We start from the raw sequence: 17,900 nt of genomic DNA, 5'->3' as shown, positions 1-17,900 counted from the left end.
TCCCACTCCCAATCCTCCAACCGGCGCAGCAGGATACCATGGTCGATGGTATCAAAAGCCGCTGAGAGGTCTAATAGGACCAGGGCAGAGGAATAACCCTATCCCTGGCCCTCCAGAGATCATCCACCAACGCGACCAAAGCCGTCTCAGTGCTGTAACGGGTCGGAAGCCGGACTGGAGCAGGTCCAGATAGACAGTTTCCTCCAGGTGCAGGGGAAACTGATATGCCACCATACTCTCTACAACCTTCGCGGCGGGTTGGAGACCGGACGATAGTTACCTAAAACAGCGGGTCAGGAAGGCTTCTTGAGGAGGGCCTCACCACCGCCTCTTTCAAGGCGGCCGGAAAGACTCCTCCAACAAGGAAGCACTCGTAAGCCCCTGGAGCCAGCCTCGTGTCACCTCCTGAGTGGCCAGCACCAGCCAGGAGGCACGGGTCCAGTAAACACGTGGTGGCATTCAATCTACCCAGCAACCTGTCCATGTCCTCGGGAGTCACAGGGTCAAACTCATCCCAAACAACATCACCAAGACCGCCCTCAGATACCCCGTCTGAATCGCCACAATTTTTTTTTATTATTATTATTATTATTATTATTATTATTATTATTATTATTATTATTATTATTATTATTATTATTATTATTATTATTATTAATAATAATAATTTGATTTTTATACCGCCCTTCTCCCGAAGGACTCAGGGCGGTGTACAGGCAAAAGTAAAAACAAACAATACAATATACAATTTAAAATACAAGTTAAAAAACTTATTATAATTAGCCTAGAAACTTTAAAATATATATATTTTTTTATATATAATTATTTGAGCTAGAACAAGAAGCAAATAAAAATCTGGGTCTCTAAATATGTGAAGGTCCAGAAAAAGAAAAAATCATTAAGAATGTTCAAATTTGGGGAAAAAAATCAAAAAGCAGAACAATGCAACATAAGTAAGTTTATTTCCAAACACTTTAGTGTACTCCTTTAATATAGTTTCAATATATATCAAAAGTCTGACTTTAGAAATTCATGACTTATGGCCATGAGGTGGATGAGCAAACTATCACATTTTTAAACTAAACCCAAATTATCCTAAAATAGTTCTTAATTTTAAATGATCTGCTTTCATTCAAGTTGAAATGCTCTTCAGTTGATTGTCCAGAGGTTAAGAGTTTTGAGGAACTGATTGATGAATGTTTTTTAAGGTTAAGATAATCTGTCCCTCAGGGTTCCAGAAATGGTGGAAAATAACATAAAGCCAAAAGATGTCAATAATGAATTAGTGATCCTTACCCAAAATCAGATGGATATACAAGTGGCAGAAAATAGTCAACACGAACAAAAGCCATTATCAAGAATATTGGAAAAAACACACAAAATCTTCTTTTTATCAGTGGTTCAATTGTCCATTATTCTCAGGTAAGAATTTCTTTTGAATACAGTCATTTCCTTCATGATTGTAAAATGTTGAGATCTAAAAGGAAACCTTGTCAAATTGTTCCAATTCTAAATAGATAAACATCACATTGGTAGCTAATAAACAAAATTTTTAAGTTAGCATGTCGTTCCATTATGTGAACCAGGAAGTAATGTTTAACTTTATCTCTCCATCATCTTATTCAATGAATTCACCAAAGCGTAAATTTGCTCCTTTATTTACTTATTAAGAACAATAGAGGAGAAATGAAATGGCCCAAATTTCCTTCTTACTGAAAGTCTTTTCTTTGGTTTCAAAGAAAACTATTTCAACTCCTACCCTCAAAACGACGCTATAGAGCACTGCACAACAGAACAACTAGACACAAGAACAGTTTTTTCCCGAAGGCCATCACTCTGCTAAACAAATAATTCCATCAACACTGTCAAACTATTTACTAAATCTGCACTACTATTAATCTTCTCATCGTTCCCATCACCAATCTCTTTCCACTTATGACTGTATGACTATAACTTTGTTGCTGGCAATCCTTATGATTTATATTGATATATTGACCATCAATTGTGTTGTAAATGTTGTACTTTGTTGAACATATCTTTTCTTTTATGTACACTGAGAGCATATGCACCAAGACAAATTCCTTGTGTGTCCAATCACACTTGGCCAATAAAAATTCTATTCTATTCTATTCTATTCTATTCTATTCTATTCTATTCTATTCTATTCTATTCTATTCTATTCTATTCTATTCTATTCTATTATGGTTGTGACATGTAATTGTATATCTGTATTTGGTTTGACACTGTCAAATTGACAGCATCCTGTACTCCTGCCATATCCAAAAGGAGGAAGAGATATAATGCTGTTTGGAATTTGGAAAGATAGAATTTTAAATAAAAATATAATTATATGGGAGAGGATAGAAATCCAACTATATACAAAATTAAAGGATTATTCAAATCTGTTTGCTGCAGATTTGAACCATATCTGGCTGGATGTTTCCCAGTCCAGTCAGGTCTCCTGCTATTGCTTACAGTATATGTTTTCTATCTTAAGAATTAGCATGAATAGCAATAGCTTGAAATGGTATATGTTGTGATCAGACAGCTCTATATATTGTATTTCATCCTCTCTTTCAGTAATATCACAGATGATAACCAGTTGGAGCAGGTGGATATTCTCCTTCCCCAGAATAATCTTATTTCCTACTTAACACTTGTTAAAGCTTCTGGATGCATATGGTAAAGCCTTTTATTTAAATTTTATTAATTATTTATTGTATTTGTTATTTAAACTTCTAAAAAACAATCAGCTGAATTGTTTTGGGAGATGGGAATGTGTTAACTACTTGCCTTCTTAAAATGAATAAGCCAACTAAATGATCAAATTCAAATTACAGTTTTTCAACAAAGATTACATTGAAGGGACTTTGATAAGACTCCTGCTGGCTTAACTAAATATATTGCTTTATCATAATTAATATTCTGTCAGGCCAAAATAAATGCATGGGTTATTTTTAGTAATGCCATCTTCTCATCACCAAATATTCTTTCCCAAGAGACAGCTCCAACTAATTAATGTGCAGTTGGTTAACTATTAAAAGTAGCAAAGTCACTTTCAAAGTGAGTCCAACTTTTGGTGAATTCATGGACAAATCCACACTACTGATTTTTGGCAGTATTATGGAAACCATTTATGACTGCCATCTTCCAAAGTATTTTTCCCTCAACTTCTCAGTCATACAGGACTGGTGTTCCTTTGAATATGAGGTCTCTTTTCCATAATCCAGCCTGATTTAATTTGCAAGTCCAGAAAAGGCCAGTCAGGTACTCATCATCTGTTGAGATTTTAATTTCTTTGTTGTTGTTGTTAGTTGCGAAGTCGTGTCCGACCCATCGCGACCCCATGGACAACATTCTTCCAGGCCCTCCTGTCCTCTACCATCCTCTGGAGTCCATTTAAACTCATGCCTACTGCTTCAGTGATTCCATCCAGCCACGTCAATTAATTTGATGAGATAGTTCCAACATTACAAAAAATATTGCAGGTCTTCCCATAGAGTTTTGCCAAAGCCCCTTATAAAAATTCTTTTTAAAGTTACAAAGCAGCTCTTGTCATTTTAATTCTTTAATTAATTCCTAATTCTTTTAATTTGAACAACTGTTTATAAGTTAATTTTATGGCCTTTTTTTAATTTTAAGATTTCATGCTTTTTAACATTGTTATTTATTGCACTTATTGCACACTTGTCTAGCCATAGATTCTAAGTCTCTCAAAGGGGGAAAATAGACAAATTTTATAAGAAGCAAAGGAAATAGCTTGAAATGAAAAGGATTTGTGGATATAATCTCAGACTAATTATATACCTGCAGCAAATCATGACCAGATGAATTTAATTAATCAACAGTGCATCATTATTGCTTTAAGAAAAATTGAAAAAAAGTGAAATAGATTCACAAAAAGAGCTTCCCCTTCCCTTAAAACAAAGATAAACACTGTCTGGAAACTAAATCCTGCCAAAAGACATTGAAATACTGGACTGTTTATCTTTGGAAAAGGAAGACTTTTTCGTGGTTGTGTAGATAAGACATGGAAATTAAGATGTATAACTTTAAGCATCAAGACTATGCACTCAATTTTTGCCTTGAAAAGAAATGTCAGGATTAAATATGTATGCAGTGCATTCTCTTTCATAGTTATCATAATGTCTCCAGCTACCATTTGGTGGATCTTAGAAATCTATAATAGATTTCACAGACTTTCTAGCGATCAAAAAGTAACTTGGAAAACATGTGAAAACAGTTGCCCAAATGCAAAAACGTTTCCCTTTAAATTTTGAAGACAATGCAGTAGTAAATAGTTTTTGTATTTATATCTCATAGTGTCTGAATTGATACTAGTAAAAGGAAATTGAGGAGTTTGCCTCAGGGAGAACATACATATGAAGAGACCAAATTGGTGGACAGAGCTGCACAATCCAGGCTGCCTGAACTGCATTGTTGCTCTTGAGTATCTTACCATCAGTATTAAAGTAAATTTAACCGGCGGAAAATAATGCCAGAGGCCTAATATGGGGTTGGTCATTATTCCCACAATAGACTTAATAATAAATTAATAAATTAATGTTTTTAATAAATTAAAAACACCTGGCAAGTTTTTAAAGTTCTACTGCCTTGGTAAACCACAAGGTGTCACACTTTCTCTACCACAATCTTTCTTCCAATTATGAAGATATTAAGTAACAGCTTTTCTTCTTAACTACATTGCATTCCTTGCATAACTTCATCAAAAGTAGGAGACTGTGGGAAAAAGTATATCAATAAAACAAATAAAAAGATCCTACAACTTTAGATTCTAATCATTCATAGACTGCCATGCTACACCTGATTAATAACTAATAATGTATAGGTCATTTATTTATTTATTTGTTAAATGTATTTGCCGCCTACCTTGCCATAGACAGTTTACAATAATAAAAGGGAAGAAAATGAAAGGCGTGTAAACAGAACAGAAATAAAACAATAGAGAAATAAAATAAGCAATGTAAAAGAACATAAGAATCATCAATACGATAACCAAAAAGATGGACAGGGGAGAGCAGAGCGGTGTGTGTGTGTGTGTGTGTGTGTTTGTGTGTGTGTGTGTGGAGTCTGCCATCAGTCCAGCAGCCACTTTCAGATATCAGTTCATAAGAAAATGAATAGGAAATTTGATTAGCTACAAACAAAATGGACAGCTTCTACTATCACATATTTTATCTATTTTCTTTTCTTTTCAAACCAAATGGGAAATCATATGTGTTATGTATTAACAGTTGTACCTTTAAATATTTGAGCGGGAAATCAGCACGTTGCTGATTGGACGAAGCCTCCAGCAGAACTGTATAAAAGGAGAGGTTTTTCCCCCAGCCTGTTGCTGGGTTCACCATATATTAAAGAGCTGTTGTCACTACCCTGGTCTCCAGCCTCGTTACTTCCCGAACTTAACATTGGCGACGAGGATGGGATCTCGAGGCTGAGGAGAACCAGAACCGAGCTGAAGCACGATAGACCCGAACCCAGCAAATCCAGGGCAGAAAAGGCGAGATGGCCAGTTACACTCCACCCGCACCGTTCGACCCGGCTAAGGAGAAATGGGGAACGATATGACCCGTTTGAAAGCTTTCTAGAAGCCAACGAACTGCAGGAGTTCCACACAAGCGAAAAAGGACTTATTTCTTAAGCCCCTCCGGTCCGGAGGTCATTGATATCGCGGAAGCCCTGGCAGAGCCAACGCCGTTGCAGTCGGTGTCGTGGCCAACTTTACAGACTTTACTGAGAACCATTTCGCGCCGGCGCCGTCCAAATCGTGCGGCGGTTTGAATTCGGAGAGCGAAGGCAGATGGAGGGCGAGTCCATAGGTGACTACATGGCCGCCCTAAGAAGAGCGTCCAAGGACTGCGGATACCGTGACCTAGACGAAGTGCTCCTCGAGCAACTCATCCGAGAGGTCAAAGACATCCGTTTGCGGCGGCTGCTAGCAAAGAGCAACCTCACACTGGCCAACGCTCTGGGCGAAGCCAGAGCACATGAAATGTCATCCCAAGCGGCAGAGACACTGCAGAAGCCTCTTCAACAAAGGCGGCGAAGGCAACCCGGTGCACCAGGAGGAGGTTCAGACCGAATCCGACGGTGAAGATGAGGAAGGGTCTGCCGGACCGAGAAGCGACAAAGGGGACCGAGACGAATGCGGAAGCTGCGGGGTCAACACCAGCGCCAACGCTGCAAATTTAAAGATGCGATATGTCGGTGGTGTGGGAAGAAAGGACACCTAGCTCAAGTTTGTCGAGCGGCCCAACCTTCCGCCGAAAATTCAAATCGGCCAATCAGGCGGAATCGGCAAGGCGACCCGCGATTGGCTCAAACAAAAAGGCGGATTCAACCAAACAACTGTGGTCATAGGCGCGCCTCGACCAAAGTGGAGAAGAAGATCTTCACCAAGCCAAAAATAGAGGCGTGCGGTGCGGCTTGAAGTAGACACAGGATCAGCGATCACCATCATGTCCTGGGACACTTTGGCGAAGTCGCTGCCGTCCGTCAAGCGCCACCTGCAAGCACAACGACTACGAGTCCACGACTACCAGGGAATCGCATCCCTGTTCGAGGACCACCTCCGTCCGAGTCGAGTACGGCCCTCACAAGAAGACCCTGCCCATCACGATCGTCGAAGGAACTCTGCCCAGTCTGTTGGGACTAGACTGGTTTCGTGCCCTGGGCATGGGAGTGACTGGCATCTACAGAAGTGACTGCAATTTGAAAGACATTCTCTTTAACGAGTTCGAAGATGTCTTCAAGGACTGCCTGGGCAAGTACAAGGGGACCCCTATTTCCTTCAACTTAGACCCCCAGGTAGCCCCCATTAGGCTTAAGGCGAGGAGAGTCCCCTTTGCCCTAAAACCAAAAATCGATAAGGAGCTGGACAAGCTCATAAATCAGGGGATTTTGGTGCCAGTCGATCACGCAAAGTGGGAGACGCCAATCGTCACCCCAATAAAGTCGGACGGGTCAATTAGAATTTGCGCTGACTACAAGGCGACGCTTAACAAAGCCTTACAGAAAAGCGCGTACCCGGTTCCCGTGGTGCAACACTTATTGCACTCTTTGGGGCAAGGGCAAGTCTTTGCAAAGTTAGACTTGGCCCAAGCCTACCAACAACTGCCAGTAGACGCCCGCACAGCCGAAGCCCAAACGATTGTGACGCACAGGGGGGCCTTCAAGTGCACCCGATTGCAATTTGGGGTTAGTGTGGCACCAGGGCTGTTCCAAAACCTGATGGAACGACTACTGCAAGGGCTCCCAGGGGTAGTTCCCTACTTCGATGATGTCCTAATTTCAGGGGAAAACATGGAGGAATTGGGGGAGCGGTTAAGAAAGGTCTTGAGCATTTTCCGGACAGCCGGATTAAAAGTCAAGACAAATAAATGTCAGATAGGGGTCGAATCGGTCGATTTCTTGGGCTACCGGATAGACAAGAAAGGAATTCACCCTACTGAGAGCAAGGTTAAGGCAATTAGGAAGGCTCCAGCGCCCAAAAACAAAGCAGAGCTGCAGGCATTCCTGGGATTGGTTAATTTTTACGCGGTCTTTTTAAAGAACAAAGCAACCGTTGCGGAACCGCTGCATAGGCTCTTAGGAAAAAATACTGTTTGGTCTTGGGGAAAGTCAGAAAATAGGGCTTTTGAAGCAGTAAAGAACCTGCTCTCAAGTGATAGCCTGCTCATCCAATATCACGACTCACTACCCCTAGTGCTGGTTTGCGATGCATCCCCTTATGGGGTGGGGGCTGTACTCAGCCATAGACTTCCAAACGGCACAGAAGCCCCTATAGCGTTCTACTCTAGAACGATGTCCTCCCCAGAGAGGAACTACAGCCAATTAGACAAAGAAGCACTAGCCATTGTATCAGGGTCAAAAAATTCCATGAGTATGTCTTTGGGCGGAATTTTGAAATCGTGACTGACCACAGACCGCTACTAGGATTACTGGCTGGCGACCGCCCAACGCCTGTGGCACTTTCGCCACACTTGACCCGATGGACTATATTTTTAGCCGCTTATTCGTACAAGCTGCAGCATCGACCGGGAAAGAAGTGGGGCATGCAGGCGCGTTGAGCCGATGCCCACTGCCAGGGGCGACCGAAGACCCCACTCCGGGACACCCATCCTCCTTATTGACTCGTTGGACTCTGGCCCAGTCACATCAAGGAAGTGGCTCGGGCATCATACCGGGACATTGTGTTAAGGACTGTACTCGGTTGGGTACAGAGAGGGTGGCCGCTGCGCGAGCAGTTCAAAGAATTTGTTAAGAAACGAGATGAGCTCTCGGCTCAAGGGGGGTGCCTGTTATGGGGTGATCGTGTAATAATCCCTGTTAAGTTAAGGGGCAAGGTATTGGACCTCCTCCACGAGGGTCACCCGGGCATCGTAAGGATGAAGGGTTTAGCTAGAAGCTATGTATGGTGGCCACTCATGGACGCAGAGATTGCTGAGAGGGTAGGGAAATGCCAAGCTTGCCAAAAGTCCAGACCGCTACCCCCAACAGCCCCTGTCAGAGAATGGGAAAAGCCCCAAGGGCCTTGGTCAAGAATCCACATTGACTTTGCTGGCCCCTTTCACGGACAAACGTTCCTAGTGGTGGTGGACGCATTCTCCAAATGGTTGGAGATCATACTCATGAAGTCCACCACGGCCGAAGCAGTAATCGCAACCCTGCGCCACCTATTCGCAACTCACGGGTTGCCGGACACTCTGGTGTCCGACAATGGGCCCCAATTCACGGCAGCCCAGTTTGAAGAGTACCTGGCAGAAGAAGGCATCCGACATGCCCTCTCTGCGCCGTTCCACCCTGCGTCGAATGGCCTTGCAGAGCGTTCCGTCCGGAGCGCTAAGGAGGCATTGTCCAGGCTCAAGCCAGGTGACTGGCAAACAAAAATAGACTTTTTCCTAGCCGTCCAGCACAGAACCCCAAGCACGGCCACTGGGAAAAGCCCAGCCGAATTGCTAATGGGTCGGAAACTCCGGTGCCCACTTGACCGTTTGAACCCCCATTACACGCCCGAGGGTTACAAGGGGGAACTAGAAAAGACAAGGGAAATGAGCATAGGCGACCGGGTGTGGGCCCGAAACTACGGGGACGGCCCGAGTTGGGTCGCAGGACAAGTAACAAAGATAACCGGCCCAAAATCGTACGTGGTAGAGCTACCAGACAACCGAGTGTGGCGGCGCCACATAGATCAGTTAAGGAAACGAATAACTGACCAAACCAAACCAATAGAGACAGGTAATGACCAATACCACTTTGAATCCACAGCTGACAGTGACCCGGGGGAGGCGCAAGACTTAGCTGAGGTCCCAGAGTTCCAGCGACGCCATCAGGTCCCCGAGGGAAGCAGCAGGGAAAATTCCAAAATTAATCCAAGGCCGGATGGCCAAGAAAAAGAGTCGGCCAATAATCCGGAGCCCGATGGCCCAGAGAAAGAGCTGGGAGGAGAAAACAGCCCCTCCGACCAGCTCAAAACACCACCCAGAACTGAACCGCGCAGGTCAGAAAGAACTAGGAGACGCCCAGGTTATTTGCGTGACTACGTCGAAAAATAACATGTAAATAAATATGTAAATAGAGACAAAGTGTTTTCTGGGAGGGGAGGAGTGTTATGTATTAACAGTTGTACCTTTAAATATTTGAGCGGGAAATCAGCACGTTGCTGATTGGACGAAGCCTCCAGCAGAACTGTATAAAAGGAGAGGTTTTTCCCCCAGCCTGTTGCTGGGTTCACCATATATTAAAGAGCTGTTGTCACTACCCTGGTCTCCAGCCTCGTTACTTCCCGAACTTAACAATATGTTTTGTACTGAAGACTTGGACATTGAAGAATATCCCTTTCCACACCCACTTTGTGGGGTTGACAGGCAAAGAGGCTTATAAGCATCAATTACTGGCCCATCAGATCAGGGACTGGCAAAAGGAGAAAGGATCCAAAAAATAAAGTGGAAAGGAGATTAATAATATCCAAATCTCTCCATCGGATTGTGGTAGCATAGCATGTATTAAGAACAGAAAAGGGAAGTTATAAAGAAATGGAATGTGACCCTGAATTGACTTTCTTGGATATAAAAACGAGGGAAGGAAAAACACTGTCAGACCTTCAATCACTATTTCTCAGCCTCAGGAACTTTAAGATACAGTACATGGACTTCAATTCCCAGAATTCCCCCAACCAGCATTTACCCTGGTCTATATCAATATAGTAGAATTTCAGTATTTCTTGAGGAGCATGTTTCCTAACTTGGTCTATCTCACAGGGCTAATATGAGGTTTAATACCTGATACTCTTTGCAGTAATTCAAAAAGGTACGACTGATGTTTTTAATTAATTAATTGATATAAAATAGAAATCAACTTCTGGGTCCCTGATCATTTTAAATCTTGGCATAACAGATCTTCTGTTTGTTCATGGACTGACAAACTTCTTTTAATAATGCACACACATACACACACCTGCATGCGCACGCACACACACAAAAACAAATGCTGCTCTCAGTTCATTCATTGAGCATCAAGTTCTCTTTTCTGCTGCTAATTTTTGGAACCTATTGAAGTATAGCATGCTGCAAGATATTAAGATCACAAGTGGGTTAGTATATGACTGTATAATAATTTGATGTGGAATATTTTAATATAGTAATAGCCTTCCACTCCCCAGTTTCAGACAATTTTACTTTTAATTAATTATTCTTCCTGGTCCTAATAAATGAACAGCTCTCAGAATCATTCAATTTTCTAACATTTTTAATGCCAGCCTAACAGATGTGCTGTGCAATAAAAATTCAACATGATCAGATCCCACCAACTTCAGCAAAAATTGCCAACAGTAAAGGAATACACCCTTAAAACTGTGGTCTAAGGTGGTTTTCTCTGTTCATTTCCAGATCAGGTTAGATAAGAAATCTAAAATGTCTGCTGTTTGTTCCTTCTCTAATTTATCCCAGCATTTCTCAGTGGAAAGACCCATATCGTTTAGGATGCATATTTCATCAAGGAGATTATATAGTGGCTGTGAATGATTTGCAAATCAAAAATATGGATGAAATCTTTTGGTTCATAAGTAGATCTACAAGAAAGGAGGTAAGAAATAGCAATTGATATAAAGCTTAGCACTAAGCAATACAAGATTTTTATGCAAAATTATCATTAGATATTTTGCCCCATCTATCCACTTATAAATTTCTAATCCACAATTAGGAATATCCAGCCAGATGGTAAGTGATCATGTATCACTCATCTCTCCCCATTCACCTCCCCAGCTTGGTTTCATTAGCTATAGGATACCTTTTAAATTTAAGCCTGTTCTTAGAAATTAAGTGACAATGAACAAGCATAGTAAAAATTAAAAGGGTTTCTTTTTTGTCAAACTAGTTCCTTTCAATAACTTAAATTTTTTTAAATACCACCATGATTATCAGCAACAATACATAAACTGGTTTTGTGAAATATCCAGAATATTCTAACTCCTGGTTAGGAGGATTGGCAAATTGAAATCTGTTTTTTTAAAAAAACTAGAAATAAATCTCAAGCTGCAGGGCTGGCCTACGATTTGTTTCTGTTTGTAGAAAGGAACAAGTTAACATTCTTTTCTATCCCATCATCCCACAAGAGTAAGATAAATTTATTACCGATTTAAAATCCTCCTGACAGAGGATTAAATCCATTGTTATGGCAATGGTAATTCCTGGCTTTTTCTTTTCTGTGTCTTAACATTAGAAGTACTTGCTGAAATTATTCATTTCAGGACTTTGTTGCCAATATATTTTTCATGGGCTCCATCAAGATGCTAATGATACACAACTTCATAAAACTGTCTGGCAAGAAAATTCATTGCTGCTGCAGGCCTAAATCATCAGAATTGTATACATTTCTCATCTCCAGTGTTTTTATTATAGAAATGCATGCTGATTGTAGTTTGGATCGGAAAAATTGTTTATTATCTTACTAACCCCAAAAGTACAAGATAAACTGTAAGATATAACACTATAATCACCATTCCTACTTTTTTCGCCCCCAAGGTAAAACTGACAATAAATCGACTCCCAAATTCAGAGATTTTGCATGTTCCAGGATGCAAGTGTCCATAATGGCATAAAAGAATAGTGTAAGTATATCATAAGACAATATATTTTTCATGTACTTAGCCATCAGCCAGGGCACAATCAGATTTTCTTTGTTATGGTTTCACATATTGTGTTATCCTATCTGCAGAAGGAAATCAATGAAAAGATGAGCTCAGTGACAATTGTTCAGTTCGCCCATCTGCCAACTGATCTCTGCAAGTTTTCTCCTTGTCAGATCATTGTTTTCAGTGAAAATATTTTAAATGATTTAAAAAAATTAATACAACCATGTTAAATTATTACATAATTTTCCCAACTTAGCATAGCAACAAGAAGTTAACTGTATGAACATAACATAACATAACATCAGAGTTGGAAGGGACCTTGGAGGCCTTCTAGTCCAACCCCCTGCCCAGGCAGGAAACCCTACACCATCTCAGTCAGATGGTTATCCAACATTTTCTTAAAAATTTCCAGTGTTGGAGCATTCACAACTTCTGAAGGCAAGTCGTTCCACTTATTAATTGTTCTAACTGTCAGGAAATTTCTCCTTAGTTCTAAGTTGCTTCTTTCTTTGATCAGTTTCCACCCATTGCTTCTTGTTCTACCCTCAGGTGCTTTGGAGAACAGCCCGACTCCCTCTTCTTTGTGGCAGCCCCTGAGATATTGGAACACAGCTATCATGTCTCCCCTAGTCCTTCTTTTTGTTAAACTAGACATACCCAGTTCCTGCAACCGTTCTTCATATGTTTTATCCTCCAGTCCCCTAATCATCTTTGTTGCTCCTCTGCACTCTTTCTAGAGTCTCAACATCTTTTTTACATCGTGGCGACCAAAACTGGATGCAATATTCCAAGTGTGGCCTTACCAAGGCATTATAAAGTGGTACTAACACTTCACGTGATCTTGATTCTATCCCTCTGTTTATGCAGCCCAGAACTGTGTTGGCTTTTTTAACAGCTGCTGCACACTGCTGGATCATATCTAAATGGTTATCCACTAGGACTCCAAGATCTCTCTCACAGGTACTACTATTGAGCAAGGTACCACATATACGGTACTGGTGCATTTTGTTTTTTTGGCCTAAATGTAGAACCTTACTTTTTTCACTGTTGAATTTCATTTTGTTAGATAGCGCCCAATGTTCAAGTCTGTCAAGATCTTTCTGTAACTTGAGCCTATCTTCTGGAGTGTTGGCTATTCCTGCCAGCTTGGTGTCATCTGCAAATTTGATGAGTTCCCCATCTATCCCCTCGTCCAAGTCATTGATGAAGATGTTGAAGAGTACTGGGCCTAAAACAGAGCCTTGGGGTACTCCACTGCATACTTCCCTCCATGTGGATGTAGTTCCATTGAGGACTACACATTGAGTGCGGTTGGTCAGCCAGTTACGAATCCATCTGGTGGTGGTGCTGTCTAACCCACATTTTTCTACTTTATCTAGTAGTAGGTTATGGTCTACTTTATCAAATGCTTTACTGAAGTCCAAGTAAATTATATCGACAGCATTCCTCTGGTCTACTAATTTTGTCATTTTGTCAAAGAATGCGATAAGATTAGTCTGGCATGATCTGTTTTTGACAAACCCATGTTGGCTTTTGGTTATTACTTTGTTTGCTTCTAGGTGTTCGGTGATTCGTTGCTTGATTATCTTTTCCAGAATCTTCCCCGGTATTGAGGTCAGACTGATAGGTCTGTAGTTTTCCTGGATCTGTTTTGAAGTTTTGCAAGGAACTGAAAAAATAAAAACAGAAACTAATTTGGGAAGATATGGTTTTGCTTTAATCTCACGGATGTAGCTTCCCAAACCACCATTATTTGATTCTAAACATGTAGGAAGGATTCATCTTTTTTTACCTTTATTTCTTCTGATTATAGACACTATGACCTATGTTCCGATCTATGATAGGGATTAAATATAACATGAACTATAGCAGATCTGATACATATCAACATCCAGTTTAAAATAGAAAGTTGGATCTCAATAATACTAGGCTGTGGTACTAAACTAAATTTACCTTTGATTATTCCATTAAATTCAGTAGAGTTTAAAAACAATCAAGGATTAAAAAAATTTGGCTGAAATTTTGCTGAAATTAAAAATTTCCTATAAGAAGGATGATCCTACTTAATGAAGTATTTCTTCTCCAGAATAAAATAATCGCAGCTTTTATTTAATTGTATTAAATTAGGTTCAAACAAAAATCAATTTCCATCATTCAAGATAGTCAGATATATTTGGATTTTACTGGAAAAAACATTAAAATTCCATGTTGGTTCTGATAAGAAATTAATATAACAATACTTGTTTAAAAATACAGGAAAATATTTTGAAGAAAATAACTTTTAATCAGTTAAAAAACATTTGGGGACTTTTGAAAAATTAACTAGTACAATTAACTAGGAGGTAATATGAACAGCTAACATATTTGTTATGTTCCTTGTTTGAACAGTGTATTGAAGGTTTTATAAAAACAAAAACAATATTCAATATGATCAAACTTTTAAAATATTAAAGACATAAATTTGGACAATATGCAAAAACATACTGAATAGGGGACTTGAATATCCCATATTGCAAAATTGATGGTCTTGAATTCTAAGAAATGATAAGTGTGATTCATTTAATTCATCTAATTCTTTTTCAGATATATTAGATACTTCAACAGATCTTCAAAAAAGTTTACCTTTTTGTGCTGCAGATAAATGTTCTTGTAAGAGGTTCTTGTATGAAATTGAGGTTAAAAGATCTCCATGTATTATTAATTATATTCTAAAAATCTGGAATTATTTTAATTTATCTTTAGGTGAATTGTGTCTAAGACTGCTGCCGAAAAGATCATTATATATGTCATGTTTCTCCAGTTTTGAAATGAAATATGATGATTCTTGGCATTTGAATTGGTTTTGTGTTGATCAAAAGATAAGAATAAGATCAAGTATGGTGTAGGATTAATTCATGGTTTACAAACTGAACTGTAACCATGTGTACAGATATGATATCAGTTTTATATCAGAGAAACATATGTAAGGTTAATTGCACAGTGTATGTTGTACATTGGCTTTTCCTTATTTTTACTGTTTATTTCTTCTAGATATGCTTCTTTTTAGGTTTCTTTTCCTTTTTAGTTTGTTTTGTTTAATTTCTAAGTACAGTACATAACTCATAGCTTTAAATGAGAATTAAAAGTTTTGTTCTCACATGTCATTATTTATGCTGTTTACAAACACAATAAAATTTATTTTTAAAAAGATATATAAATCCACAGCTGACTTTGTCATTCTTCATCTTCCTTTTTACTGTTTTCCCCAAATTTGTAAGCTATGCTTTAGGATGAACATTGCTTCAGTATAGCCAGAGATGTTCAGAAGAAAATAACAAACAAATTGACACATGGCATTCCAAGTATTAATCTGAGAAATCTGGATTCTACAGACCAGAAGACACTGCATTAACAATTCGGGCAAATTAGTATAGCAGAGCTCTATTAGTAATGCATATTTAGAATTATGAGACATAACTAAATTTAATCATACACTGACTTTATGTTCAGTAAGGATCCTGAAATAGGGACAGAAGCAGGGGTGAAATGCTCCCGGTTCAGACCGAATCGCCTGATCCAGTAGCGATGGCAGTGGGTGATTTGGAGAACTGGTAGCAAAAATCCCTGCTCCCCCCATGCCCAGTTGAGCCACGCAATCATCAGAAGTTTTTTTTTTAACTTTTAAAAGCATTTTTTCTTCGGCTGAAAAAATGCTTTTAAAAGTAAAAAAAGGCTCTGATGATCATGTGGCTCACTGGCATTGTCAGAACCTTTTAAAAGCATTTTTTCTACAATCTCTTTGTCCGAAGAGGCTGTAAAAATGCTTTTAAAGGGTTCTGGCGATCAGGCAACTCAGCTGGGATCATCAGAACCCTTTAAAAGCATTTTTTCTATAACCTCTTTGGCCAAAGAGGCTGTAGAAAAAATGCTTTTAAAGGCTCCTCTGGCGATCCCAGCTGAGTTGCCTGATCATCAGAAGCTTTTAAAAGGATTTTTTTACAACCTCTTCGGCCAAAGAGGTTGTGGGAAAAAATGCTTTTAAAAGTTAAAAAAAAAGAGTTGGGCACGCCCACCCAGTCACCCCCTCCCCAAGCCATGCCCCCAGAACCAGTAGTAACAAATTTTATATTTCACCCCTGGACAAAAGTATCTGTGTCCACATGAACTGCATGTCCCAAGAACATCTGATTAACCCATTGGCTTGTCAAGATTATGTCAAAGTAAATTTTATTTTAGAATTGTGTGAGATTTCTGCTATGTTAACTTTAAGGTCAGCAGACTAAGGAGAAGGCAGTATCAATAGCAGTCACAGCACAGTCTACCACCAAAAGTATGAAAACTGGCTTGGGAGTAGGAAATGGTCAAGAAGAGAAACATGAAATTAAAAACAACCATCAGTTTCAGTGATAAATAGAAAAATATCACAGGTTTTGGATTATCTTTAACAATATAGGTGGCTATAATGAATGCCCTAGTTCACCAAGTGTGATCCTGAATGGGATTACCTCAGGAATTGCCACAAAGAAGAATGAGTCAAGCTATTCTCCAAAGCACGGACAGGACAAGAAGCAATGGAGAAAAACAACTTAGTACTAAGAAGAAATTTCCTACAGTGAGAACAATTAATCAGTGGAACAACTTGCATCCAGAAGTTGTGAATGCTCCTACACTGGATGTTTTTAAGGAGATTGGACAACCATTTGTCTGAAATGGTATAGGGTTTCCTGCTAAATAGGGGGTTGGACATGAAGGGCCGGGATAGCTCAGGCTGTTAAGAAGCCTGTTATTAGAACACAGTAGCCTGCAATTACTGCAGGTCCAAGCCCGGCCCAAGGTTGACTCAGCCTTCCATCCTTTATAAGGTAGGTAAAATGAGGACCCAGATTGTTGGGGGGGCAATAAGTTGACTTTGTAAAAAATATACAAATAGAATGAGACTATTGCCTTATACACTGTAAGCCGCCCTGAGTCTTCGGAGAAGGGTGGGATATAAATGTAAACAAAACAAAAAAAAAGACCTCCAAAGTCCCTTCCAACTCTGTTATTCTATTCTATTCTATTAAATTCCCCCACAAAGAATGGGTGATTATTGTCACCTCCTATTTGGACTGTTGCGATGCAGTCTATCTATCTCATATGATGTTGGTTCAAAAGTCTGTGAATAACATCTAGGACTGTATTTTAACACATATTTATAAAAATGCTGTTTTAAATCAGGTCAAAGATGAACCATGTACACCATCTTGCTTCCCAGAGTGGTTACATTGACACCTTAGGAATAGGAGGGCAATAAGTCTGTAATTTCATAGCAGCTAAACTTTACTGGCATGCTGTTTATGAACCTTGAAGTATATTGCTATCATGGTTTGAACTATTCACTGGGGGTGGAAGGGATGTGGCATTCTCTGTGTATGAATTTATATTCCTGTACATGGGATTGTTTCAACTTTTTAGATAAATGTTCTCTAAAATTTGGATGAATCCTAAGTGAAATGCAGTTTAGTGGAAGATATTATTAACATCTGCTAATTAGGAATGTAAATGTCATAAATTGTTTTGTTCTGTCGCTTGGCAAATGTTCCATCCTGACATCTTCCTAACTAATTAAGCCTCATTTTTATTTAACCAGTCATCTTTTTTCAAATCCGTCCTGCTTAGAAATATGAGGAGTTGCAGATTTAATTATAAACACACATTAGATCACGATTTCTTCTCCCCAAGTCGTATTTCACTAGCTGCTTTTGTTCTCCTTCAAAATATCTTTTGTTAT

At 39.6% G+C, this 17,900-nt stretch overlaps 1 protein-coding gene across 4 annotated transcripts in view; it reads left to right on the top strand.

The window, feature by feature from the left end:
- PLEKHS1 (pleckstrin homology domain containing S1) overlaps window positions 1-15,730 on the top strand; it is a 44,638-nt gene extending 28,908 nt beyond the window's left edge. For 2 of the 4 annotated variants that reach the window (XM_058189287.1, XM_058189288.1), the window contains exons 11-15: window positions 1,231-1,422; window positions 2,581-2,682; window positions 10,968-11,103; window positions 12,042-12,127; window positions 12,889-15,730. In XM_058189287.1, the coding sequence (XP_058045270.1) occupies window positions 1,231-1,422; window positions 2,581-2,682; window positions 10,968-11,103; window positions 12,042-12,110 (499 nt within the window). In that variant the 3' untranslated portion in view covers window positions 12,111-12,127; window positions 12,889-15,730. Of the gene's footprint in view, window positions 1-1,230; window positions 1,423-2,580; window positions 2,683-10,967; window positions 11,104-12,041; window positions 12,128-12,700; window positions 12,866-12,888 lie in introns of those variants that run through there. The other 2 variants (XM_058189290.1, XM_058189289.1) reach the window with 2 other exon arrangements.
- Window positions 15,731-17,900: the final 2,170 nt, after the last annotated feature.

The sequence above is a fragment of the Ahaetulla prasina genome, chromosome 6 (assembly GCF_028640845.1).
Source record: "Ahaetulla prasina isolate Xishuangbanna chromosome 6, ASM2864084v1, whole genome shotgun sequence".
Classification (NCBI taxonomy): domain Eukaryota; kingdom Metazoa; phylum Chordata; class Lepidosauria; order Squamata; family Colubridae; genus Ahaetulla; species Ahaetulla prasina.
This window is presented reverse-complemented; position numbering and strand designations above follow the sequence as displayed.